At 37.1% G+C, this 27,304-nt stretch overlaps 1 protein-coding gene across 8 annotated transcripts in view; it reads right to left on the reverse strand.

The window, feature by feature from the left end:
* CDC42BPB (CDC42 binding protein kinase beta) overlaps positions 1-27,304 on the reverse strand; it is a 94,158-nt gene that overhangs the window by 15,883 nt on the left and 50,971 nt on the right. For 2 of the 8 annotated variants that reach the window (XM_035327884.1, XM_035327886.1), the window contains exons 7-28: positions 26,283-26,483; positions 24,151-24,399; positions 22,762-22,841; positions 21,589-21,755; positions 21,367-21,486; positions 19,234-19,367; positions 17,298-17,540; positions 15,535-15,645; positions 14,819-15,063; positions 14,538-14,643; positions 13,809-13,933; positions 12,735-12,840; positions 11,085-11,233; positions 10,422-10,516; positions 10,255-10,334; positions 8,791-8,841; positions 7,546-7,635; positions 7,043-7,132; positions 6,527-6,632; positions 3,991-4,127; positions 3,271-3,410; positions 1,634-1,715 (exon numbers count right to left, since the gene is read on the reverse strand). In XM_035327884.1, the coding sequence (XP_035183775.1) occupies positions 1,634-1,715; positions 3,271-3,410; positions 3,991-4,127; positions 6,527-6,632; positions 7,043-7,132; positions 7,546-7,635; positions 8,791-8,841; positions 10,255-10,334; positions 10,422-10,516; positions 11,085-11,233; positions 12,735-12,840; positions 13,809-13,933; positions 14,538-14,643; positions 14,819-15,063; positions 15,535-15,645; positions 17,298-17,540; positions 19,234-19,367; positions 21,367-21,486; positions 21,589-21,755; positions 22,762-22,841; positions 24,151-24,399; positions 26,283-26,483 (2,907 nt within the window). The remainder of the gene's footprint in view (positions 1-1,633; positions 1,716-3,270; positions 3,411-3,990; positions 4,128-6,526; positions 6,633-7,042; positions 7,133-7,545; positions 7,636-8,790; positions 8,842-10,254; positions 10,335-10,421; positions 10,517-11,084; positions 11,234-12,734; positions 12,841-13,808; positions 13,934-14,537; positions 14,644-14,818; positions 15,064-15,534; positions 15,646-17,297; positions 17,541-19,233; positions 19,368-21,366; positions 21,487-21,588; positions 21,756-22,761; positions 22,842-24,150; positions 24,400-26,282; positions 26,484-27,304) is intronic. The other 6 variants (XM_035327888.1, XM_035327890.1, XM_035327885.1 and 3 more) reach the window with 5 other exon arrangements.

Genomic DNA, 27,304 nt, shown 5'->3' on the forward strand with positions numbered 1-27,304 from the left:
GTGGCAATATTTTATTGTTTGGCAGCAATCTGTTGTTTCTTTTGGATTGTACACGAACAGAAAACGAAAGTCTGTCTTTCTGGTGGGCCACCAACATCACTGTGTCTCACGTATGAAAGAAGGACCCCATATTTTATACAGATGATTTGGAGTAACTGTTTTAACTGTTGTGTATAAGCTATTCTATAACATTTTGTCAGATGCAAGTCTAAGAGACATGATGTTCAGGGTGAATTAAATGAAATTAAGAAAATAAGTCTCTCTTGCATCAGATATCACCAGTTTTCAGCTGTAGGAATTCCCTATTTTGAATGAAACTGAGGACAGAGGTGAACATTGGCAGCATCTTCTCTGGTCTCTGCCAACAGGATATCTAAATTGATACACGCATATCCAGCAAACTTTTAGTTAATTCCTCAAATCTCTCTAGCAGAGGATAATCTGATCAAACTCCAGAGACATTTCATCATGTCCATCCACACAAGTATTCTTATACAGGGACTACTTGACAAAAGCTTTTTAGCTGGAATGGTATTTAAGAAAAAGTACAAGCAGAGAATAGAGCAGCAAGTGAGGTTAGCTAAGCTGTATGGATGCCTTTTTCTTAAAATGATTGCACTGTTCTGCAATTTGAAAAGACAGCAGGCAGATATGAATAAAAACAGAACATTCAGAAGAAACTAGGAAAAGGAAGGTAAAAGTGGTTGTAAACTAAAGGATGAAAAATCCACTGCAGAAAGTATTTCTGAAAAAAAAAAAAAAAAAGGCAAAAAAAGCAAAACCACGGTAGCATTCAAGTAGCCAAGACATTTCCTAAATAAAATTCTACAAGACCAAGTCACTGGTAATGTATGTGACTGTCAGCTCTTTGGCTTGCATGTTCCTCTGATTGGATTCCAACTGACTGAGGTTTAGAGATGCTGAAAACGGTGACAGTTTCTGTATTCAAATGCAAGGGATTATAGATATTGGCTATTAACATACTTTCCCCTGTATTTTATAATTCCAGATTGAGTATAATTCACATACAAATTAGAAGAAAGTTCCTGTTATTTAAAAATAAATACAGCATTCAGAGTGAACATACATCAACAATGAGTATATCTAAGTGAATTCTTTCCTCTTATTTTAGTATTTCCCTACTATACTTAAAAATGAAATTGAAGAAAAAAAGTTTTGGATGTATTTTTTTTTATATAATAAGTGGTAAAATAAAATCAGCGAGCACTACCCAGCTTCAGCCTACTTTGTTACAACATCAATTCCCAAAGCTAGAGTCCTTCAAATCTAATAAGAAAAAAACAGGATCCAGTAATACCAACAGAATACGATACATGAATATACTAAAGCAACTGAATTATAATTAAGTAAAAAAATAATGATGCCAAACTTTATATACAAGGAAGTACTAAAAGCAGAACTTTGCTCTTTACAATTCAGTTATAAGGGGAGTATCATACTGTTTTTGTACACATTTCAGCACTTTTCTACGCATCCTTATACTTCTGCAAGAAGGAAAATCAGAATTTACATAACTTAATAAACATTAAACATGGATAACATACTTCACTATGAAAAAGAGAATACCGGTGTTTAATTTGTACTATCTTTAATAGTAAATTGATAGCCATACCCTGAATATACAAGGGATGTCTTTACGAGTTGCATGTATTACATCCGATGCGAGGACAGAGCTGACACAAAAATCTTCATCTCTAGTAAGAAAGAGAACAAGAGAATCACATATATGCACACTAACAATATTCAGCAAAATCTAACTGGCATCACAACTGTTTCAATGGGATGCAATTTCTTAACACTGCACAGAGGTCACAAGTGGGAGCTTTGTTATGCTATAATTGTCTTCAACCTAAACAACTTGCAAGCTTTAGTTATGATTCTACAGCATTCAGTCAGTACGTGTAACTCAGTCCACCTGAAGTGAAGTGGGCTGGCCTTGGGGTAGTTTTGGTTTACTGACCACACCTACTCTACAATTAGCAGCAAGAATATTGCTCTTCCAGCCCAGCAGACACATTAGAAATGAATAATTCATACCTCAATGTGTAGCAAGAGAGGGGCCTTTGGAAAAAAAGAAAAATCACATAAAAAGCTCTTGGCAACATAATTATAGTTTGTGGGATTCAAATAAGGATTTTCACAACAGCTAGATTTTATTCTCTATTACAGTAAAATAAACAGACAACAGAACAACTTTTGCATTTCAGAGTGCTCCACCCCAGAGAGCTTGTCTACACAAGCCTTTTTAAAGTGCGTTTGACCAACCTGATCACCATAATTGCCAATTTTATTGTAAAGATGACACTAATGCCTGAAACTTGCCCATGCCAGAATTCCTAGTCGCGGTAGTTAGTGTCTGTGAAAACATCTAAGAACCTTCAGAAGACAGCCTCAAAGAGGCAGCTACAATAAACAGATAAAGCACAGGACAGTTGGTATAATATCTGGCTGAGTTGCTTCAAGCAATGTACTGATGTGAACGCTGTTATTTTCAATAGATCCACACTTCTGCTCCTGCCGCCAGCATGTCAGAGAACTGACGCTGACAGTTCTCAGAGAATAGATGTGAGAACAGAACAGAACAGCAGTACCGGTGCAACCCTATGGTACGGCTGTTTGGAAAAAAATAAAAACCAATGTGCTTATGAATGTAAACTTTATAATCAACAGACAGTGAGTGTTGTAATACAAGGTAATATACTTAATATTTCTGCAGATTAAAATTTAAAAACTTTGTTACTCTGACGAATGCAAGCCTCAGATCTTTTGTAGGCAGTGTTCAGTGTTACAAATGGCTCACCATGAAAAAATGACTGTTGTGAGAAGGCAGGGTCAGAGCCACTTGCATTATAAATTAATTGATGCTTTCTGCAGGCTGCTTCAGCTTTTCTAATGTACATGAAATTACTGACTACGGGACGATCTGTGACTCACTGTTTAGGTCTGAGTGCAGGGGAAGAACCGATCCAAAGTCTATTTTGTTTTCCATTTGGAAATATGGAATTCTAGGAGGAAGCATGCTAATACTGTAAGTATTAGTGCCTGTACAAGTGACTTCTTATAAAGCACTTAAGTGACTTACTGTTGCTGAGCCAATTCTTTCAGTCTAAATTTAGCTGGTGTCTATACTCAGCACAGTTTTCCCAGACCAGAGCTCTTACAATCCAAAAGTTTATTGCATACCATAAATAAATATTCTTCTCAGAGGAAAAATACAGAGGGCCTCTACTCTATCAGAAAAATACAAACCTGAGATCCAGGACTTGACTTGCAACAACTCCAGGCTGGGTGGATTTTCCTTCAGGCACATCATATAGGAAGAGTTTACAGTCACAGACAACTGCATAAGCCCTCTGCCACCCCTTCTTAACTCCTGTAGGCTTTGGAACCTGTGCATAAATAAATAATAAATAGCAACTTTTTTATTAAAGGTAAGGATATGCAGTAGACACAGAAAGCAGGGACACTTCAAAATGCCCATACTTAGATCAATGGAAGCTGAACACATTTTACTTGCCCTTCAAAACAGGGTGAAAAAACATCAAGTTATCAAGCAATCATTTTTTTTTCCCTTAAGCTCTAACATCCTCTGTTACAGTTTAATAAATATATTATGTAGCTTTAGGATAAACAATGTGGCCTGTGTATTACACAAATGCCAAAATGGTAGGGCAGTTTAGCTTTTATGTTATGTTTACATCAACGGTGACAGAGATTTTTCCTTAGAATTCCTCCTCGCTACACCCCCCGGGACTTAAGAACATTTTAGCTATTAACCTTTAGCTCCTGTAGTAAAATCAACTGTTTCTTTCACAGCTAATGCAACTAATGTTAAGTTACAAAGATGGCACATAAAGCCTTAAGGCTTTAGCCCAGTTTAGGAGGTATGTTTAAACATACTTAGAGGTTCTAAGCTGCCTAAGTGAAGCATGGTATTGTCATCTTCCCCAAGACCAAAAAGACTATTACCTTGACATAACCTTTATAGGCAGTTCCTATTCCTCTTTGCACATCTACTCCAAGAGGCCTTTTGGCTTGCTCAGGGGGTATAGGGCAGACCTGAGGCACGCTATCCTTGCAGGAAACATGGCATGCAAATGAACACACTAAGTACAAAAGAGAAAATCCACAGTGAAATGCATGTATGAGTGAATCATAACAGGAGATTAACACAGTCTACCCTTACAAGCAGCAAATTAATTAATTACACTGAAATTGCCAGTCAAGCATAGCAGGAGCCCACTATGCTAATGGAGTGAACACACCTAGATATTGTAGGAGACACTCCAAGGTGCTTTTATTTTCCCTTTTAAACCTGATGCTTCCTGCTCAGGGAAGTGACTCCACACCCCAATGTCACTTATAAAAGAATTTTCCAGAAGAAGAAGGAGTTGGTCAGCACCAGTGGTGCTAAGAAGCAATAGACCCAGTTGCAGAAGAGAATATATATTAATGAAAGAGGAATAAAAATTATTGGACAGTGGTAAGAGACGAGATAAACATGGTAGGTGTTTAATAGGATGTAATTATGCAAGAGTCTACTGACACAAAAATAAAGTAAAACTAAACTGACAAAAAATAGAAAGTGTTAAAGAATCAAATACAGGCAACAGCCTTGAATGTATAACAAAGCAGAAATATACTGTATGATGAAAAGGGCGTATATACACTTCAGAGTTCAAATAAGGAGCAAATGTATACTATACTAATCTTGCAGCCTTTCTTACCATTGACACCACTTTGTGGTGCACCAGCAAGGGACAACAGACTCCTGTCTACACAGTATTTCACATGGAAGCACTACACAAAGCACAGCATATATGACTTAAGACAGGCTTCCAGAACTGTGGGATGAGTTAGTATGTTAGAGCAAGGCACCTGACCCACAGTTTACAGGCCAGATCTTTCTACAGAGATTTCATCTGTTTTGCCCCATCCACTGTGTTTCTCCCTGTAGGCATGGAAGGCAGGAGGAGAGCAGCCTGGCACTGTTATCTGCTCTGTGCTTACTCCTAACTGCATTCTCAGAAGTGAGCATATGTCAAATACCCTGAACACTTCTAGTCCTGTAATTACCAAGGGTAAAAGGCCTCCAGAAAAATATGGCAGCTGGAAACAGCATGCTTCTGCAGGAACCAGACTGGCCCACAAACCTGCTCATGATGCCACTGGGAATAGCCAGGAGAGCAGGTAGCCCAGGGCAGGGCAGGCCACTTGGCTTGTTCTTTGAGATGCAGCCTGCTCCCAGGGGGAGCACTGCCTTCTGAGGGTTACCACAATGTCATGCACACAAAGCACTGCAGGTGCTGCCCATGACCAGATAATAAATTCAGCTCTCTCAGGATGCATCATAATGATTGGGACTGCACAAGCCAAGGCACCCTAGCTGAAGAAAAGGGAAAATCTATGTGATGTAGTCAGGTCCACAGGATCGAAAGTAACAACTGTATTTTCCTGCAGTCTCCAGCAATAGAAAAGAGGAGGAATCGGGAAAAGCCAAGTGATTGGGAATGGAACATGGCAAAAGTTTTGTTCTGATGGAGTCATCTCTACTCTTATGTCAAGGTGATTCTAGTTTTTTCTGTAGCTATCAAGACCTGGAGCAGAGGAGGCAAACGAGAAACTAATGATGCACTGCTTAATCAAAACACATGAGAATAGAAGAGTGAATTTGATAGATACACTGGGGGTGGGGAGGGGGGGGGGAAGGGAAGGAAAAGGTGCAAATCAAGAATTCAGAACTGTCAGCAGAAGAGAAAAGGCAGCCCCAGGGCAAGTGCTGGCAGAGCAGTAGGTGCTTCTGGGGAAGAACTGCCTGAAGACCTGCCTGGAAAGAAGCACCTTAGGGCAGATGATACAATCTGAGTATGATGCTGGAAGTGTCAGTGGAGAGGGTGTCATAGCAAGAACAAAGCTGGGGAATAAATACAATAAAACTGTAGCATTTTGAACAGATATGTGTAATTCTCACTGACTTCATGTGTCTCATCATGATACAGAGAAGCATTTTCAAATAAAAATACCTCCATAAACTCAAACATGGAATTCAATAGTGGTACATGCATCAGAGAAAGCACTTTAAACCTAATGAACAGTAAGGCTGGCTATAGACCAAAAAGCATAGCAAATGCTCTTCCCAACACACAGGGTTTAAGATCAGGACTCATACATTACCACAGCATCCCTGTTATCTTTTTTGCTTCACCATACAGGCAAATAACACTCCCACCTCCCTGCTCAACTCACACTACAACATCACTAATGGTAGCAGGATTGATAGAACGGGAACCGTGAGAGCTTAAGCTACTTCTTTGACCGTGACAGAAGAAAGAAAAGGAAAAAAAGGAGAAGAAGAAAGAAAACGAGAACCGTTCAGTGATAGCCACCCCTTCTTTCACTCCCTCTCCAAGGAAATGATTGCCTTAAAATACATTGGCGTTTTTGGATAATTTTGTGGGACTGGGTGGACAACTTGCAGAAAAAGCAGAAAGTTTAACTGACTCACCGTCACAGGCATAACCTTGTCGAACTAATCCCACCATGAGAGAGGTGCAATGGCTACACTGAGTAGGGCTTGTGAATGACTTGATATTGAGCTGGTGAGCTTTAGGCTGAAAGATACATTCAGGACAAGCAAGAAAAACAACAGTTTAACTTCTGTACTTATATAATGCAAGCATCTCCATTCACCCTCCACCCTCCAATGTATCAGAGTGCATATTATGAAACTGGAGCTTTTAAATAATTGTAGCTTGTAAAAGGTGCTGTAAGATAACAGCAGTATTTATTATTTCAATTTGCAGAAGACACTAAAACCAAATCCTACAACCAAGTACATTTTTTTCATCCCTTTTGACAAATCAAACCCCTTTAACTTGCATTTGGTAACATTTGAGTAAAACCAGAGACCTAACAAAGAAACAACATATGACAAACCCAAACAGGACAAACACGGATGGCTAATTTATACATGGTAATTTTTCCTTAGTTCTTCAGAATAAGGTTAGTACAGTCCCCCTACCTTTGGTACAGCTAGAGAAATGGATTGAATGGTGGGGGAAGGAGCTGCAGGCATCCTCTGAAGCCGAATTGGTTCCTGAATCACAAAAAACTGTAATTGAGCAAAACGAGGCTTCAAGAATTTGTTTTAATCTTGGGGTGGCAAAGCTTATCGTTTTCTGATTTTTTTCAAAAATTATTGGAAATTTAATTGTCATAAACATTGCCATTCTGATTTAGCAGAAACAGATTGTGTTTTAAAGCACTCACAGGAAAGCCTGCACACTAACAAACAAGCAGCAATACAGAAAACATATGAAAATGAGGTACATCAACATACACAGAGCCAACAAAAAGGTTTCATTTGCAACCGTCCTTACAGCAGATGCAATTAACACTGACAAGTTACACGTAAACAACATTCAATTCTGCCTCTTCAAAATGAATGCTGCAATATATATTTATAATGAACAAGACAGACTTTCTACCAAATTACTCTTCAGGGTAAAATAATGGTTCCCTTACTTCTTGTTGTTGCTCTGCAGTTACAACTGAAGTAGATGGTGAAACTTCTGATTTGGGACCCTGTGTTTCCTGCTCGCTAATAGAACTGGTCTGCAAAAGTGACATCAAACATGATAAATTAGATACCACAGAGTAGATGAAGTGTTCTCATGCCAACAGATTAGAATTTCAGGGTAGCTACAATGAACAGCTCACTGTAAAAAATAAATTGAGAAAATACTCATTTCTATATGCTCATTGAGAAAATACTCATTTCTATATTTCCACTCTGAAAAAAATCTTTCCTTACAACAAACCCTGCCACCTGATGGAAAAGCTGTAAAGCTGGAAGCACTGAAATGCAAAACCCAGTAGAAGGCAGCATAAATCCTGTAACAGCCTTCTTTTCCCAGAAAGACTATGTCTATCCTCTTGCATGAGGGTATGGAATGATGTCCGAGAAGCTTGGCAATAATCCATAAAATAGCTCATTTCTCTTGGTAGCTTGGTATCACCCTAGGATTTTTCTGGCAGACAGCAGCTACCAATTCCACCTGGAGAAAATTTTTTTTTTTTTTTTGAAAACAGACACTAATTTTATTATCACCTGTATCATTAAAAATAACCATGTTGTCTTAATCATATTGTCTTACATTTCACTAGAATTTAAGACTCGCATCCATTACAAGCTTTAATTTCACACTTCCATTAGCAACTACTAATTGCCAGCACAAGGGGGAAGCATGCTACAATTCCACAGCTGAAGAAGCTGGGTGTGGAAGCAGGGTACTGTATTACTGTACTCTGAGGACATCGTGAAAATCATGATTAACAAACATCAGATTAGACTCCACATAAATGATGTAATTAGCACTAAAGGCAATGAGTAATGAATCACTCACTTCCCAGCCAGTTTCGACAGGAAGATGGCTCGAATTCAGTTAGCTCACTAAATAGATTCAGATATTTGTTGTTTGTTTTTTTTGGTTATGAATTGATTGGTAGGGCTGGGCCATGAAGATCAAATTATACCATTATGTAATATGAACAATTTAAAAATGCAAGGCGTGATTTAGCTTTAGTCATATAGACAGAATCTAAAATAATAAGCCTGTAGAAAGGTATTAAAAGAAAACTAAGCTAGCACTATTTAGTGGATTAAGTTATAGAGAAACTAATGAAGCAAAATGTCTAGTTTTAGAAGGCCATTTTTACTATGACAGGTCACAACAAAATAAGGAGACAAAACTACCAGCAAGAACTTACTTCTTCCCAAAAGGCTAGCAGAGAAGATGTAGACGAAGAAGAAACAGAATCCTTTGTTGTAACAGATATGAGGGATAAAAATGATCACTTATCACCCACAGAAAAAGTTCAGATGGAATATTAGTAGGCTAGCTAAATAAAATGTTTTATATGGGCCAACGATATTCATTCAAACTAAATGAACCCAGATCACATGACATTATCTTTACATGTACACGTGAAAAAACTCAGTGGATATCCCTAAATACAACATCAGGAATTTTAATACAATTCATCAGAAAATGCCACCTGTGTTCCCACAGACTATGTATTTATTGCTGGATCTGTAGAATGGAATCCTGATTAGTTATGGGCTTGATATTCTACATGTTACTATTTAAAGAGTATTTGGTGCTTTTTAAAACAATGTTTTAAAGTATTAAGGTTTGTAGATAAAAGCTATTATCCAGACAGTAGTATATATCATGTTTCTCTCTCTCCTTCCACCTCATCCACATAGCTCATCTTGCTGCTTCAGCAAAAAAGCCAGCGTGGATGTTTTGTAACTAGGAACAGTGCATACACAAAGTATGCATATGCAAATACCACAGCATGTCCATAGGCTTTCTTTTTGGCACCAATAACAATTTGAAAAGAGACACAGAAAGCACACATTTCAGATAGAGTATCTAACCAGACTGATGAGGTTTTAACCTCAGCCCCTTTGACTCAGTGCCATAAAACATAACAGATTATTCTTTCCAGTTCCAGCTCTTGGTTTTACCCTGAGCTGTCCATGTGTTTGGAAGAAAAAAAAATCCCAGAAAATCCTCAAGGATCAAGAGTTCATGAAGTAAGGAAATGTGATTCAATGCTGCATCTAACAGCTGCTTCCTCAGGGAATGCACGAACTTTTCTAAGTGAAACACCCAGTTGGAGCTGCAATTTGTATGATTAGTTTTCTAAGGTTCAGAGGGTGTGTCACAATACACTTACAATACCAACATCTGTGGGTCCTCTGATTTTCTTCCCAGTCCCTTCTACTCTAACCACCCCATTAAGAACTGGGCCCAACAATTTTACATATCTGTTTAAATGCCCTTTGAACTGAGCAAATACTTTTCTTTATATTAACTAGTATTTTCCAACAGCAAAGCGCTTAGTCCCTTATTTGTAATAGGGTGTGCCAGCCCTTCCAAAACAACCTGAATGAGTATTTTTCAGCTAAAAGTTTGAGATTAACAAAGAAAGAAAGTAGAATAAGAAATAATCAATGTGAGCTTTTGGAAATATTTCCCAAAGGTGCTAGCTTCTCTTCAAAATGCCAATCAATCCAACATCTACTGGACATCCAATTCTACGTCCCACTAATTTGGCTAGCAGGCCAGATACAAATTTGCCATGTAGAGCCCAAGAGTTACTTTTCGGTAATAAAAATGTAACTCTGCTATCACATTTTTGTAGTTAATTTGTGTAATAACTCACTCTGAAAGTCAGATCACGTGCAAGAGGAGATGTGTTGAAATATTCAAAAATGGAATCTTGGAAGTCTGGAAGTTTAAGACCTAAAAGCCAAAACATAAGAGAATTAGCTAAAATGCAACACCACTGGCTGTGTTAGAATTCTGTTGAAATACAGTAACTTTAATTACCTGAATCTGTTCTGTATTTTTCTTCTATTTTTTTCCTTAAACCTTCCATCTCTTCCAACAGTTCCCTGTTCTTTGCTTCCGATTCCTTTAATTTACTAAAGCAACACAATGTGATCAAAATACAATCTCAAACATTTCAAATGCAGAAATGTCAGTCTCTGGAGTTTTAGGAAACACCTTTTTTGGAGGTGCATGAGGGGCTAAATATATATAAATATATTTATTTATTACTTCCCTCCTCACCTCACTAGTAAGGCACCTTAATACGTAGCTGGATAGTGAAAACTGCACTTAAGATTCCTCTTAACACTGCAGACATTTGCCAAATACATTTTTTCCAATACTAGTTTGGTCTTTTCTTCCCAAGAATACATCTGCTCTCCAATTAGTCTACGAAAAAATAGCTCTTAGCCATAATTTTTACCTCAGGTGCTTAAGATCCATATTTTATTCCCAAGATATTCACAGCAGTATAATCTTTACGTAAAGAAATTGTTAGTTCTCACTTGACTACGTAAGAAATGTGCAGTCTGTAGAGTAGGGTCTTTCTGGCAAAATCCAAATCCCAGGCACAAGGGGGTTATTGGAAAAAAATTGTTACTATTCTAACCAGCAGTCTAGAGCAGCGTATTAAAACTCAAACAGAACCAAAGCCCTTATTACCTTTCAAAAGATATGTTTGCATCTTTCACTTTTCGTAGCTCTTCTTGAACTAGCTGTTTGGCACGAATTTCGGCATCTAGGGCAGACTGTAATTCCAGCCTAGCTGACATATCCAACTTCTGACTGCGTCGCACTTTCCAGAGTGGATCCTGTTGCAATAAGTTACCGAATATTGATTATGAACATTATTCCTGCTACATGGATATTAGTCAGTCAGATTTTATTTCACAAAAATGAAGAAATAAACTTTTTTTTTTAATCAGTTAAGCCATTAAAACAATGTGCTTGAAATCAAAACGGTGTATCAGCAAGCATGATTGTCAAATAGAGAACTCACTGAAAATGGCTAGTTTTAGTTATACTAAAAAGAGTATAAAACTTGCATGGTGACATACTGGACTTTCAAATTTGAGATAAATGTAAATAGTTAATGTCAAACACACTAACCTAAAACATAATGAGTGGCAAAAAAGTGAAGAAAATGAAATAACCTGGGTCTTAAGAATCTAGAACATTCACCTAAACAGTTCACACGCTTGTTAAGTAGCATACACTATGCAATTCCTCTCCACCACAAGCTAATTTTCCATGCATTTTTTCCCAATGTGGACTACATTTTCAGTGTTTTCTAATAGGTATTTTCTCTAGTCACACCTGAAATTGCAAGCAACACTCATGAAAATGAGAGTCACTTTTTATGTTAAGAAATAATTACCTTAGATCAGGTTCTGCTGAAGTTACAAAACCAGTTGTAATACAAAGAACAGAAAGCATTCTTTATTCTGGGCCAACTGCATTTGATCCAATCTTTCTTCCTATTAAACCTATCAACATAATGATCGTCTCTCTAAGATGTAGGCAAAGTTTGTAAGAAGTCATAATCTTATTTTCTCTTATTCATATGTTTGGAAGTGATGAGTAACTTTTATCTGTATAAACCAGCAGCAAATTCACTTTTTGCATGGCAGTTTGACTGTGCTGACTGACATTGCTTAGGAATGTGGGCTTCTGAGCCTAGCTGCATGTGGTTCTGCAGGTATTTAATGCCTGCCAAGGCAAAACAGTTTTGTCTTTGAAGCCCTACTTTGTGAGGGCTTCACCTCTCTTCTGGTTTACAGAATTTTGGGAAGCTATGTTACTACAATGTGGGAAAAAACTATGGCACAAGGTCTCAGTGTTCTACATGTACATAAAGCTACAATCTCTCATGTCACTAGTTAGTGACAATACTAACCAGTTAAAACGTGTATAAAAAATTCTGCAAAATAAAAGTATTTTAATCCCACTGTAACGGCAATTAAAAATTTAATTTTAAAATTAAAAATATTCACTTGCATCTAATGTGCTGAAGTACATTTCTGCACTCCTCTTTAAGGGTTTAATCTATTGTTTCTACTCTGTACTGTGTAAAGCAGTTTGTGATAGCAGATGCTAGCAGGAAACACTGCTGTAAATATCAGATTCTGATTATACGACCCAAATGGATTTCACAAGCAATAGATAAAACTAACAACTCATAGCAGAGAGGATTTCTTAGTAACAAACTCTGATTATGAACATATTATGATTATTGATGAGAATGTAGCTGACACTGAAAATATAGCTGCTTAGACATACCCAGAACAGCCCAAATGCTTGCTATTTTCTTACCAGTGTTCGTGATCCCAGACTGGAACTTCTCAAAGATTCTAGTTCTTCTGTCATCTTAGAAGCTAATGCTTGGAGATAGCCACGAGCATCCTTCTCATCACTTACCCTATTGTGCAATTACAAAAAATTGTTAGTGAAGTTTCATGTTTCACAGCAACAAATACCATGCCAACAAATAATTAGCATTTGCACTGGATTTAGGAACATAGCAGATATGGACAGAACAGGAAAAACTTTCCCAGCAGAGAAGACTGAATACAGCTCAGATGGCCTGCTTTATGGTTTTTTGTTTGTTTTTTTTTCTTATCCAATTCTCTTGATTGTGGCAGTTGCCAGAGAAACTGAAGCTTTCCTTCTGTCATCAGCAAGAGTTCTGCAGAGATTCACTGTTACTCATTAGAAAATTATATGCATATCACTTGCTCAGTTTTTATAGTGGCTACCATCAAGTCCTCCTTTAACAACTGGAAGGGCAAGTACATGTACCTGCACCTTGCTCATCTCCACTCAGTAGCTGAAATGCTCTTCCACACAAGTATTAGCCAGCAACTAGTAATTCATCTTATTAAAAATCACCATTCTCCAAAGCCCAGCCTACAACTTTCAACTTCACCCAGCAAAAGACACATACAGACAACCAGGTATCTTCCTGCATGCTGAAAATACTTGCATACAGCTTGCTAACTCAGAAAATAAGAGGGAAAGACTGTCCTGTGAATTAAATGCAAATGCCTGTGTTGTACAGCTAGTGAGGTTCTATATGTTAACATGGACCTCTTAAATCATAATCATCTTCCTGATTAGGCTTATCAAAATATTCCAAACTTTGTGATTAATAGTATCTTGCACCAAATAGTAACTGACAATTTCATTTAGAAGTTAAGACTAAGTGCTTTAAATGTACTCAGCTATATTGCAAAGCAAAAAGAGAAACAGCATCCATCATCATCACTCAGAAGCACCATGCTTTTCTTGATCCCAGACACACAGAAAGTGCCTGGCAAAACATAAAAAAAGCCCAGTCAATACTTCAAAAGTTGAAAGTGGCCATCTGGATCTCTAAACAGTACATACCATTGAATAATTTCTGCAATCTGAGCTTCCCAGTGAGCAACAGACTCCTTTTTTGCTGCTAGGTCTTGGAGCTCATCTTCTAGCTGCCTGTTCTGTGCTGTTAATTTGTCCACAAAGGAGCAAAGCTGAAACAAAACATTAATTTCACCTGTGGCTTATGTCAGTTTCACAGTTTTTTCATATGTGTATGTTTACACACCTACAGAATCTGAACAAATAACACTGTGCTGGGTTATGATGTGGAAGTTCTAACACAGACCATAGAACAGGAAATAGTTCTTTTTTTTGTAGAACTAGAGACTTGCTCCTGAGAACAGAAGAACACATTGCCAGTTCACACGAAACAATCCAAAACAAAGGAGAGGAAAAAAAAAAAAAAAACAACACACAAAATAAAAATGCATAGATGCTGTTATGAGAAATAAGGCTTAAGTGTAAGCCACCAGAAAGGCAGACAGTTATTGCAAATGCCTCCCTCTACGTGAAGCCCTCACAGAAATTGGAAGTGCCTGCTTCTTGGTGCCCTGAGTTGTGTGAATCAATTCTGCAAAGAAGAAAGCTACTATTTAGCTAGATCTCTGACGTTTATATGGCCAGAACCACATTTGTTTTACTCAGATATTGCCTGAACATTCACTGATCCTGTTGTGATCAGTACGTACACTTTCAACATCAGAAAGTAGCAAAGCAAGAATTATATTTTGCTTAAGTGTTTCCTAAAATAATTACCCTCTCATTTTCTGTTGTTAGCTTTTTGTTATCTTCCAAAAGCATAGATCTTTCACGCTCGTATTTCTCTTTCATTGTTCCTACCGCTTCCTCCATTTCACTGTGCCTAAGGACAACAAGAAATAGAAACATACATTGTAACACTGCTGGACCCCTAGACAGGGATTTTCAGAGAGGAATAAACAGAATTAAGGTGAGATACCATCCTGTACAGTTACCCATGCAATACAGTACACACAAAAAAGAAATCCTCGATTAACCAATCCCATCCCAAAATATACCTCTCTCGCTTTGTTTTCTCTAATTTATCCTTTAGTATCATGATCTCTTTCTGCAGTGCAAGCTGATGGCTCTCTGAATCATGTACTTCCTTTTTCACGTTTTTTACTTCCAAAACGTGTGATGCTTCTCGCCGGACCAACTCCTCTTCATAAAATAAGATTTTCTTTTCCAACTCAGACTTCATTTTGGAAATCTCCTGCTGATGTTCTAGTGTGGCACCTGCTGCCCGGCCTCCCTGCTTCAGCTGAAGAGAAGAAGAGAAACCATCAGGAAAAGATTATGATCTTATATTTTAGGATCATTATTTTAAATAGAACTATCCAATTGGTAGCACCTGGGAAATTTTTTTTGCTTGGGGTCTGAGTGGTCTAAAAGGTTCTTCAAGCATTTAGCCCTCTAAGTAACGGCTCTGCTTTCATGACCCTAAGAGATTAAATGCTGTTGCAGAGAGAACAAATTTGGACCATGTTGGTTTAACAGCTGCTTAGAATTTGTAAGAACTGGACATTTTGAAGACATTAGCAAGATATTAAACAATATTAAAGCATTTCAAGAAGAAAAAGCAAATAAATCTAATTAGGTTAGGTAGGCCAGGCTTCTGGTAATGCTGTAGTTTCTTTTAAATGTCCCACAGGTATCAACAGTTGGAGTAAAAATATTGCAACTCCTGTGTCACGAATAAAAATGTCCCATCCCTCCCAAGCCCCTAAGTAACCTTCAGAGCTTCCAGTTCATTTTCCAGTTGTTTGGAGAAGGCCTCACTGTGTTCACGGAGTTTGCGTTCTTTTGATGCTTCTGCTGCAACTTCTTCAAGTTGGGCTTCTAGCTATAAAATCAAAGTAATTTTAAGTCATTTCAACACGACATACTGCTATCTGTATCATTCATTTCATCTCATCACAGGAATGAACTTTTCAGGGGCCTTGAAAACAGCAAATTTTTTTCTCATTTGTATCTTACATGACACCACTATAACAACAATTTCAGCATGTCATGTTTTGTTTTCAGTGATCCAGGCATCCGTCTGTCCTTAAGTGGAACTACTACCAAATGGCTTTTTGCACTGATACAAAACCACACCAGATATATGCAGGGATAACTGCACAGCTTCCATCAATATTAAGAGAAGGAAACGGCACTAGGAAGTCATTGCAGTTGTGAAAGAAGAAAGCTGCCTACATTTACAGATCAGCTCCACGCTTCACTATCTGCTATGGCAGCAGATTTAAAAATCTTGACCTTTGAGTCAAATTATAGTGAAATACTTCAAATATGAACATGGAATACTTGTACCTTGCAATTACTGAACAAAATAAGCTTGATCATCCATTTATCCACTTCAAAAAGCTTACTGTATCAGAAAGACAATTTAGTGGCAACTATGAAGCCAAGGCAGAATAAAATCTGTTTTTCTGCATTTAAGCTCAGCTAAGAAAGTTGTTTTTAAAAGCACTGTACGTAGAATTGTAGACCAAGATAATGAACTTATAGATTATGTTCTGAACAGAAGATTGATACATATGTTAGGAAAGGGAAGACAGGGGAATTTCTAAGAACAAAGACGTTTTCAAGTCCTTCACGGAAACATTTAACTGAATAAGCAACAACACTTGAATAGGCTCTAGACTGAAGGGCAGAATGCAGCTTCAAACACGGTGCTGCAGCCCTATGCCTTTTCTGGTTAAGTACCACTTCTTATTCACAGATAGGTCAGAGAAACTTCACCTCTTACTACATTTTCATAGTCTGTCTTTCAGTTTGCTAGTAAATTTCTAGTAGTGTTTATAAAGCACAAGTTCCTTTTCAAAAGTTCATTCATAGAACATGTAAAATTTGACAGTTTTTAAGTGATCAAAACACTGTTAACCATGATAGTTGTTTCTTATGCATTCTTCTAGTTATCCACTTCAGATCATTTAAAACCATAAATTGCCTAGAACAGTCATCAGAAATTTACTTGCTTACAAGATATTACCCAGATACTCTCTACACTGACTAAAAGAGTAAGGAAAAACACCTATGAAGGCTGTATCACCTTTCTTCCTTTCAGCTAAAGAGAAAAAATCATCTGAAAAAATAAAAAGGAAGTCAGAATACTCCAAAGTAAAGCCCAAAGGCATTAAGCTTTCTAGGTTTCAAGCTGACTATGACTTGTAGCCTGCAAGGATCAAAACACAAATAAAGTACTAAGAAGCTGGGCATGTAGCAAGACTAGTTTCCTCCAGATTTAAATCAGCGTGAGTACAAACAAAATAGAAGATTCAGTTCATTTCCTGATATTATATTAGTCAAACATCTAGCAACAAATTCAAGATGTATTTTGCGAACTGCAGTGAAGTGATATGGAAGTTACCAGAGCAATTTCTTACAGACAAAGTAAATTACTGTTTATGATTCTGAATTCTCAATACAATCACATGAGATACCAGACAAGCAGCAGGTGAAACATGTTATTCTTAGCTATTTGAATCAAGCTACCTCTTTTCTGATTTTCTCCAGTTTACGGATGTCCTGTCGCATAGCATCAATTTTCTGCATGCTCACTTCCACCTCCTCCTCTTTGTCGCGAAGTTGCCGGGACAGCTTCTGCTTTTGCGACCGTAAGTCTCCCATCCTCTCGCTGAGCTCGGAGAATTCCTGAACTGCTAGCTTTCTTTGTTGGTGGGCATCCCTCAATTCTTTGGATTGTGTCTTTAATCTCTCTGAGGTTTCTACAAGTTGCTGGTTTAAATAAATAAATAAATACATTAAAAAATTTGAACTCTATGTATTCTTTACAAGAAAGAAAGTGAACCTACATAAAGCACGGCTTGAAAATTCAAGCTTCTCAGATAACTTCTAAATATGATTGCTAATAGTTAATCTACACAAATTTCTTCTGGCTAGACAGCTGCAATAGCATACCAGGACAGCAATTATTCTGCTTCTAGGATGGCAGTTCCAAGAGGACCTTTGCTATTCCACAAGTCTTTGATACAAATCTCACTTCACAAGCCCCTCTCAACTCTAAGAAACATAATTTCAGATTACCACCATGTACCTGCACAATAGTAATATTTCTTAAAGGAATGTTTTAGCAGACAACACATTCAGGGGACCTGTTGAACAGTTACCAGCATTGAGATGCTGCAGAAAATCTTGCGAAGTTCTTAAAAAAAACTGAGGAAGATTCCTTACAACAAACTGTGAACCTCTAATACTTTAATTGAAAGTATAAAAGCTTTTTCTTTTTACAGCAAATACTTACCATAAGTTAACAAGATTAAAATACAAATTAAATGCTTTACATAAAATCATTTGCCAGTGAAAATAAAAAAGCATGAAAACTAGACAACAGAAGAAATGTATACAGGCCAAGAGACATTTTTTTAAAATTGCCATTAGTAGGAGTCTTGCAGAAGCATTCATTAACTTTCAAACAGGCATGTGGACAAACCAGGAGGAACAGATTTGCCTTTTCTGCTACTCATCTACTCTGGAAAACAACTCTGACCACTGGTAACAAACAGAAGGGAGGCTGTTAAATTCCAGTTAAAAACCCCCAAAGTTTTGGCCCATGGATTATTTTTGGTCCACCTAAATGCCACATGAGAAATATGGCTGCTCTATCTTTTTAAAAACTAGATATTTGAATACAGGTAGCTTTTATTTTTTCTTCTGGCTTTACTGAAAGCAGTGGGTAGTATATGCAAAGCTCCTATTTACTCTACTGTAAATACTTTGGTGACCTAACATAGCATACTGTTACATTTTAGGAAGCAAATAAAGGTGTAATTTACACAACAGTAAGCATACTTAGCACTGATATTGAAGTCATCCTCAAGCAATAACTAACCTTTTGTATTATAAAGAATAAGTGGGCTCAAGCTGGCACAGTGACTTAGATCTATTTACTCGTTCATGTATTTCAGCATCTATAAAACTGGTAACAAGCCATAGATCTGTGAATTTCACTCCTGAGTATACTAAAGTATCTTGAGAAAAAAATAGTTAAACTAAAGCCATTCTTTAGAAAATTCCCTCCCATCCCCAAGCAGTTTCAAACTTAACCTAAGTATTTCTTGGGCAAACCAAATCCCATTGAGCTTTGTGATTATACAGCCTGTTAGCTTTTGTGTCAATACCTGGGTACGTAACCTGCAGTTGCCTTCAAAGATATAAACATAGTGAACAAGTCAGTATTAAAAGGTGTTATTCCCATCTAAGAGAATATACTTAAAATTAATAAGATGTCAATCAACTTTCAAAAAGCGTGCCACCTGGGAAAACAACTGTATTGCTAACGAGATTAACAGGCTCACTAACATCTCAATATATTTTTAAAAAGCAACATTACAAATGTTGAAGCCGTAATCAAAACAAAATTGTTCTATAACTATTTTACATGACCATTTCTAAACATATTCATCTTCACCTTATGAAGGTCCTCTTTTTCTTGCCGCAGTACTCTGCACTGTTTTTCCAGTCCTTTCAACTTGTGTATAGAGTCTTCGTGTTCTTGTCGAAAAGCCACTGCGTCTGCAAGTTGCCCTTCCAGTTTACTTATATCTGCAGAGTAATAAATAATGAAGACAACTGGTCCTAAATTTATATCAAGTAAGAAACATTACTTAAATAAAGAGCCATAACTTTGCTTGGAAAATTAACTCCTCCATTCCATTTTTAGACAGCTTAAAGTAATTTTGGTGCATTGACAGCTCCACGTAGTTTTCTCAGCATATTAAAATAAAAACCAACAAAAAACAAACACAAAGCCACACCACCCAAAGACAGTTATCTCTTGAGGTGAAAAAGCCTTAGCAGAGGGCTTTTTTTTTTTTTTTCAGTTGTTGGAATTCCAGTCCTAGTAATTTCTCTCCTAAATAGTTTTCATTGTATGACAAGTAAGACTACAGTTATTAGTGCACCCAGCAAGACAGGAAAGAACTATTTATTTCCTAGAGTAGATAAGAGCTAACAATCTGGGAAGGCAATACCATCCTGCATGAGGCAGATTCAAGACCTAACTGTCCATATTCCTACCAGTATATTCTCCTGGCAGTTCTGCTTTAGTCTCAAAAACATTAAACAGATTTGATTTGAAATGATCACCTTTAAGTATGAAGACTAACCATCATTTTGCACTTCTGCTCAGTCTTAGAGCTGGTAAGAAATTGAACTGCCATTCTCCATTTGGTTTTAATTACTACTTCTTTTAAACAAATAAATAAGAAATTGCACAGGGAATAACTGTATCACTCAAGTTTCATTGATGTCTGTGCAGAACAGGAAATTAGACCTACGTATTCAGAGATCCCAAGCACTGCTGTAATGATTAAAGTAGTACTGATTTTAGTACAAAGCTGTGCTAAATTCCCTCCCACTCTGCATGAACCAATGCTATTTCTTTTTAAACCAGACTGCACTGATAGATTTCCGTAATTAACAGGACACAATAGGCTGAAAAACTGGATAAACCTAACCCATTTGCAGAAGCAGCACCTTAATCTAACCATTTTTGACAAACCTATTACAGAATACATAAGAATAGATTTTTGATAGTGCTTTGTTGGTTTTGGTGTTTGTTTTTTTTTTTGGGCCGCGCCCCCCCCCCGCGGGGGGGAGCAGTCAGAGCAACACTGATTTCACAGCAGATGTACTTACAAAGGGGAGCATCTATTGCCAAACTGTAAGAAAAACTATCAGTTGTGATAGACAATGAACTGACACACAAAACAAGATAATGAATTAAGATTGTATTAGGAATTTGAAGCAAGAAAAAAAAAAGACTGATTAAAAAAAAGAAATCCTCCTGAATGGAAGACAACAGTTGGAGGTTTTGGGCATCAGCAACTTGGCATCTGAACTCACTCACTACGTACTACAGTCCCCTATAAACCTCTCAGCCAAGTCATCAGGATTCAAAACTACCACTTAGTTTATGACTGATTCCCTCTTAAAAATGAGACACTAACAGGGGGTTTGTACGCATAAACTAATAGCATTGTCAAGCAACAGATTTTCAGTGATATGGATGAGTCAGCCTTCTCTCAGGACAGATGCCAGTATTTGTTTTTCTGCAACACTTCCTAATTAACGCATCACCAGACAGAAACATAAAGGGAGCAGGAGCTCAGAAATATTTAAATATGAATTATCATACAACCCCCCACCCCAGTCTATCCCCCTATGTTACTAATGGGCAGCTGATCTTTTCTCCCTGTTCTCTCTAACATATGCCTCCAGTAAAACTGCTCCAAAAAATATAACTCCAAAAAAGAAAGGGAACAGGATCTCCCAAGATTTTTATGGAAATGAACATTATACTCTAGACTCCCCACACTAGCATATGATATCAGGACAAGGAAGTAGAAGAAAAAGTTAAGTGCTTGTCTGGAAAACTGGAAATGCCTCTTAGTTCTGAACAAGGCTTTAGAACCCCCCTTTTTTTTAAAATACCTCAATAACATTAATTGTAATTATTGCAAAATCAAAGGATATATTTTGCTGCTACTGTTAACATTAGGCTGCGTTGCTATAATTACCACTAATCATGCTAGAGTCTTACCTGTTAGTTTGTTCTTCAACCGTTCGATTTCTTCATTTAATTTTTTAATTTCCTTATCACGGTTCGTATTTACTGTAACACACACTGGGCCTTGGAGGCTCTGCATTGTCTGCGTAGATTCTTAAAAGCAGAAAAGGAAGGAAAAAAGTTGTTCAATATAATACATTCTAATTCTTCCAAATTGAGAAGAACTAAGAATCCAAACAAATGTAAGCCACTAACCCTGCAGTTTTCGGTTCAAATCCTGCTTTTCTTGCTCTAATTTCCTTATTTTCTTTTCATAACCTTCTATTTGTGAATTGTTCTTTAAGTCACGCTGTACATCCACATCTTTGGTTACAGTGTCAGATTGCATTGCACTCTTTAAAGTGCCTCTGTCAGATAAAGAGCTGAAAACAAATACGTAAGTTAGAATATTCTAATAAATACTCACAGTAGTCTACAGCAACGACACGCTGGGATTCTACCAAATATGCACCTTAAATTTACAAGAACAATTAGCACAGTAGTTGTTACTGTTGAGATAACAGTCAGGGTAGATATAGTGATTACTCCCTAGCTACTGTGTATGCCGGTGTAGAATTTATTTGCATTCAGGACCTTCATGATGCTGATTTATGTTCACTTTACAAACTGCTTGAATGATTAAAAATATTAACTCCCTCTGTCAAAAGTTACTGCCTGACAGCAAAGGCAGAAGAATGGAATGTGTACCTGCACTGAAACAGCTGAGAAAGAAAACCAAAAGTTGGACAGATTTAGTTAAGCCATGTGATTTTACCCTAAAAAAGATGAGTGCACTGGGTCCTTTCTGCAACAGTATCGTGGAGATAAATCTCAGCAAATGGAAACAAGGGAATAACAAAAAGGAAAGAATAACCTCACAATCAGAGGCACAAGTATATATATTTGACGGATCTCTGAAGACAGATGGAGGCTTACTTCCATTTCAAAGATTGGCAAAGTGAGCACTTAGTCTGTGCTCAGAACCATCTGAAAATCAGGAACCTGCACTGGAGTAAAGTTACGTTAACTTTGCCTGTCAACAAGGTATAGGAGCAATAAACTAATCCTAAATTGTTTCTGGCAGACGCAACATGGACAAGAACTTGCTTTTAGCCTCTCAAGGCAGGAAGAGCAAGTTTATACCCACCTAACACGTGACAAATCTAGTCCCTTAAATTTCATTTGTTTCAAATAATGGAAATTAAATACAAAAGCATTTAATCTTGGCAAGCATGACCAAAACATGTTCAGACAGTTGAAAAAATGGGATAAACATTCACCCACTGTCACATAGACATCAATCTTTCTACTTGTTTATAAAAATGACATCTTCCTAGAATTAGCTGTATTTGGAAAACAAGTTTAATGAACAACATATCCTTTGCTTACCTATCAGTTGTGTATGTAAACCCAACAAATGGTAAATGCAGTCCAGAAAAGCCTGTATGAGAACTTGGTGGCACCACTTCCTGCATAAAAACAACAGGCATGAAAACCCAAAAGAGAACCCATGCAGAACTAAAGTTATTTGATTTAGTCGCAATAGTTTAGAAGAAACAGCTGATGGAAGGCCTTTTCTTAGAGCACACCAATTCACAATTGACAATTATGCTTCCTTGCATAGCCTTCCATTGTCCTTGTGTGAACTTTATTTCAGATTAGGTCACTTAATATAATGACCTGAATTTAGGAGCCTCCTTTTTGTGAACTGGCACTTGAAAGGGCAGCATTTCAACAAGTTCAAAGCACAATACAACCATTAAAAGAAAACCCGAAACTTCCAAGTTCCTAATTTAAAGTGACCTGGCATGAAAATGCATGTTGCTTTCTTTTAGTGTTCTTGTTACTGCTAGACAGGTACTCAAAACCCAAGCCAAAAAAAAGCTCTTAATTTTTTGGAATGCAAGCTGATGAACAAATTGCCATGAAAGCTCCCTACTCTTCCTTATAGGAGTTTGTCAACTACTAACACAACGGAAATGGAGAAGGGGAACACCAATGCCCCAAAACCCAAACAGCCTCCTTGTTCTTAAGTGACTTAAGTAGCAGCAATTTGAGTTCTCTCACCTGGACAGCTGCTATTACAAACTGCATGAAGAATGTATACAAATTTGAAGACAGACCTTATTCATATTTGATAACAAATAAAACAAAATAATTGTAAATAAATAAATAAAAACAAAATTCTTGTAAAGGTAAAAGGGTAAGTGTTGTTTTTCCCTGCCTAAATGTTTTAATTTTGACTGACCATGCTATTTTTCTTGTTTTAGCACTGAATAAGTCATTCCAAACGTGAAAAAAACAATTTTCATCCCCTTGTCATTCTGGGTTTTCAGAATTTGTGAGCTTCTTTTCTAAATGGTAACAAACTGAGTCCATTCTGATATAAATAACAGTTCTGTGGGGTTTTTGTTCTTCTGGAATTTCTCAGAGCAGTCCTGCTTGTGGATCTTCATTTGACCATTCATGTCATTACGACTGCAATGAGAATACCACCCATTCCTGTAAGATTGTACCACAGTGCATATCCATAAGAAAGCACAACTAAATTTGCTAGACTCGGGAATCTGTTTCATGGCTTTCTAGAATTTAGAACAAAGTAATAAGAAGAAATCTTATTTCATTTGCACGGCTTATTAACGGACTCTATTTGCTCCTTTTACTTACAAAATTACAAACAAAAAGCACGTGTCAATTTTGAAATTAATTTCTCACTACTGCCTTAGAGCACAGCAAAGTTGCATAGTTGCAGTAGTAATATTAAAATAAAAGACTCACTGGATTTCTTAAAACATCATCATCTACATCAAAGTTGGAGGTGTCAGATGGACTGCTAACTTCTGGAATATAAGGTGCTTCTAGGTTTCGGATGTTGTCCCAATTAAGTCCTTCAAAAAATGCATGAGACTTAAAATCCTCTATTCCATTCTGTCCCAGTCTACGCTCTCTGCTGCAGATAAGTCGCTGAATAAGATCTTTTGCTTCTTCAGATACGTCTGTAACGTGGGATGGAAACTGAAATCTTTCCTACAAAAAACAAATTGAGAAATTTTAAAAAGGATCCATTCCGCAGTTTTCAACAGTGATTTCAAAAAGAAAATGCTAAATTACTCCAATGAAACTGGAAGCGAATAGGCAGGCATTGCTCTAGTCCCAGCGAGCAGCAGCAGAGCACAGCACAATACATTCAGTGATTGACAGTTGTCTTAAAATGGATTTTGAGGGCAAGTAATCACTTCTTGATACCTTTCAGACAGATCTGTTTGCAACTAACTGTGAGTAACACTTATGAAAAGCAAACCTTTTTTGGAAGCCAGACAGAAGTTTTGACACACTACAGTACATTAAAGATCGTGCAAAAAAGGCATACACTCACTGGTGTTCTTAGTCATAGATCCACTGATCTGCTGCAGATCTACTCCTTGAGGTTTTATTTATTTCAGCTCTTAATAACCCTCTTCATTAACCCTCTTAAGCTCTTAATAAATGTTAGTCACTCCCCCACAAAACACTGTTAGAATTAAGGATGTATTTTTCTGATTTGTACATTTTCCCTATCAAAATATAACTACTATATATCAAAATATAATTACTAATATTACTATAATTTTCCTATCAAAATAAAATTTCACTAAGATTAATATTATCATAAACAGAAGATCTAAAAATGTACTTATCACTAACACGTAACGTTACTCTAAATAAAATTGGGAAAACTTCTTGACTATATAGTGGAAGAAGTGGTAAGCTAAAATATTGAAGGTTCTTGTTTGCTGTTTTTTCAATAAAGGACTATAGAATATTTAACGTTTTACAATACATCTTTTCAAGGTCAGAATGAGACCATAAGAGGCCAAAAATAGCATAATTCAAATTAAAGTTTAAAATGCCCATTGAAAAACATAAAATCACATCGATTTTTTGTCCCAGTGAGATTGCAACATTAAATCTGCAGGACAACAGCTTTAAACATCCTTGAAAGCAGGTTAACAGCTAGGTAGCCAGCAGTTACCCACAAGCTGATTACGTATTTCTAACATAACACAGAAAAGTTTGCCACCAATTAGTTCATTGAAGAAATTAAAGCAAAAGAGATTAATGTTGATCACTGCAAGGGTGTCAGCTCTAGGAAGGATTTCATGTCTTTTCCATCACTGCTTCACTATGAGAGCACAGCACTGTAAACACCAGTACATTCAACCTGGGAAGAAGAAAATGCAACTGCACTCCCTGTACAACAGCTTCTGGTTGGCTGAGATGAGGACATCCATAAACCACATACTCCTACCACACCTCTCAAAAGGACACCATGAACTGGTTAATTCTTACTCTAATATTCACAAGGCACACAGAAGTTTCAACACTATTCTACCACTGACTCTGGACAAAATCCCCTGACCTCACATTCTTCATGCAGCTCAAAAGCTCATGTTTTTCTGCCACTTCTGTTCTGAGCAACTCCCCTGACCTCACGTTCTTCATGCAGCTCATGTCCACACTCGTTGACTTGTCTGTTTCCGTTTTTTGTACTGATTAGCAGTGTGACAAAATGTGCACAGCTGCGTATGTAATGCATTACTTCATTTCTCCTGCACAGTCCAGAAGAAACTTTCAATGGGCCTAACATCAGAGTTGTTTTTAATTTTTGTTTCATAAAGACTGTTGAAGATTTTAAGAACAACATCACCATTTAGAAAAAACTAATTAACAAAGAATTTGATTTCTGCAGCTCAGATGGATGCCAATTTTCCTAAAAACTGAACTAACAATGAACTAATAAATCTACACAGTTAGACATGGTTCTAAACCATCAGGAAAAAAGCAATGATCTACCACCCACATCAGTATTTTGAAGTGACAGCAGTCTCTCTGTAAATGTTAAAATCAAGATGAATGTATTTATTTCTTACTTCATGATTCATAATCTTCCCGTAGGTTTCCACTAAGGACTCTGCGTAAAAGGGTGTTTCACCATAAAGCATTTCATACATGCAGACACCCAGTGACCACCAGTCACATTCAGGTCCGTATTTTCCCATTCCATCCTCCATTGCTTGCAGTATCTCAGGGGAGATGTAGTCAGGTGTACCCACTGCTACTGAGGACTGCACCTTAAAAATAAAGCAAACATCGTTCTGGTTAGTTCTCTCAGCAATGTCTACTCATACACTAGTACTTCTGCAAACAGATACATCGGTACATTATTCTGGGAAGGGAAGAGATTTGTTAAAAAAGTGACAGCAACAAAATAAAGATGATATTCAGAAAGTAACAGACTACGATTCAGTCCACTTCTACATAAAATCAGCACATTTTATTCTGCAAACAGTAAAAACTCAAAATAGTCATAGCTGTTTGCAGAATACAGACAGGAAAATGTTTTGCCTTTATATATATGTGTACGTGCGTGTTTATTTTTATACTTAAAAATTGCAATTGGTTGCCAGAAGTTGAAATGAAAAATGAAAAAGCGGGGAGTTCAAGCTCTATGCTCGAGTTTTACAGTTTCATTTGAAGATAGCAAAAAACAGTTCCAGGGCAAGTACTGCCCTATTTTTACCATGTTCAAAACTGGTTTAACGCTTTTATAGCATAAAATACAGGAAATAATGTAATTAATTTTCCTTGTGTACAAGTAGTAGGGAAACCTTGACCATCAAGTCAGTGGCAGAGGAATAATCTCTGGGAATACATACTAAGGGTTAACAGAGTGGCAAATTACCACAGTTATTGTGTTTAATTTGCTGTTAGTGTAAAAGCCATGTGAAATAAACTGCTTAGTAAGCATGTCCTCATTTTGGATTACTTTTACTTCAAATCTGTCATGACTGCTAGGTTCCTGGTCACCCAAGATTCCCGTGCATAAATAACATCAAACTTTTATCCTTTTTTTAGCACAGGCTCTTTGGAAAATTCATGAAAATCTCATGAG

The sequence above is a fragment of the Oxyura jamaicensis genome, chromosome 5 (genome assembly GCF_011077185.1).
Source record: "Oxyura jamaicensis isolate SHBP4307 breed ruddy duck chromosome 5, BPBGC_Ojam_1.0, whole genome shotgun sequence".
NCBI classification, from domain to species: domain Eukaryota; kingdom Metazoa; phylum Chordata; class Aves; order Anseriformes; family Anatidae; genus Oxyura; species Oxyura jamaicensis.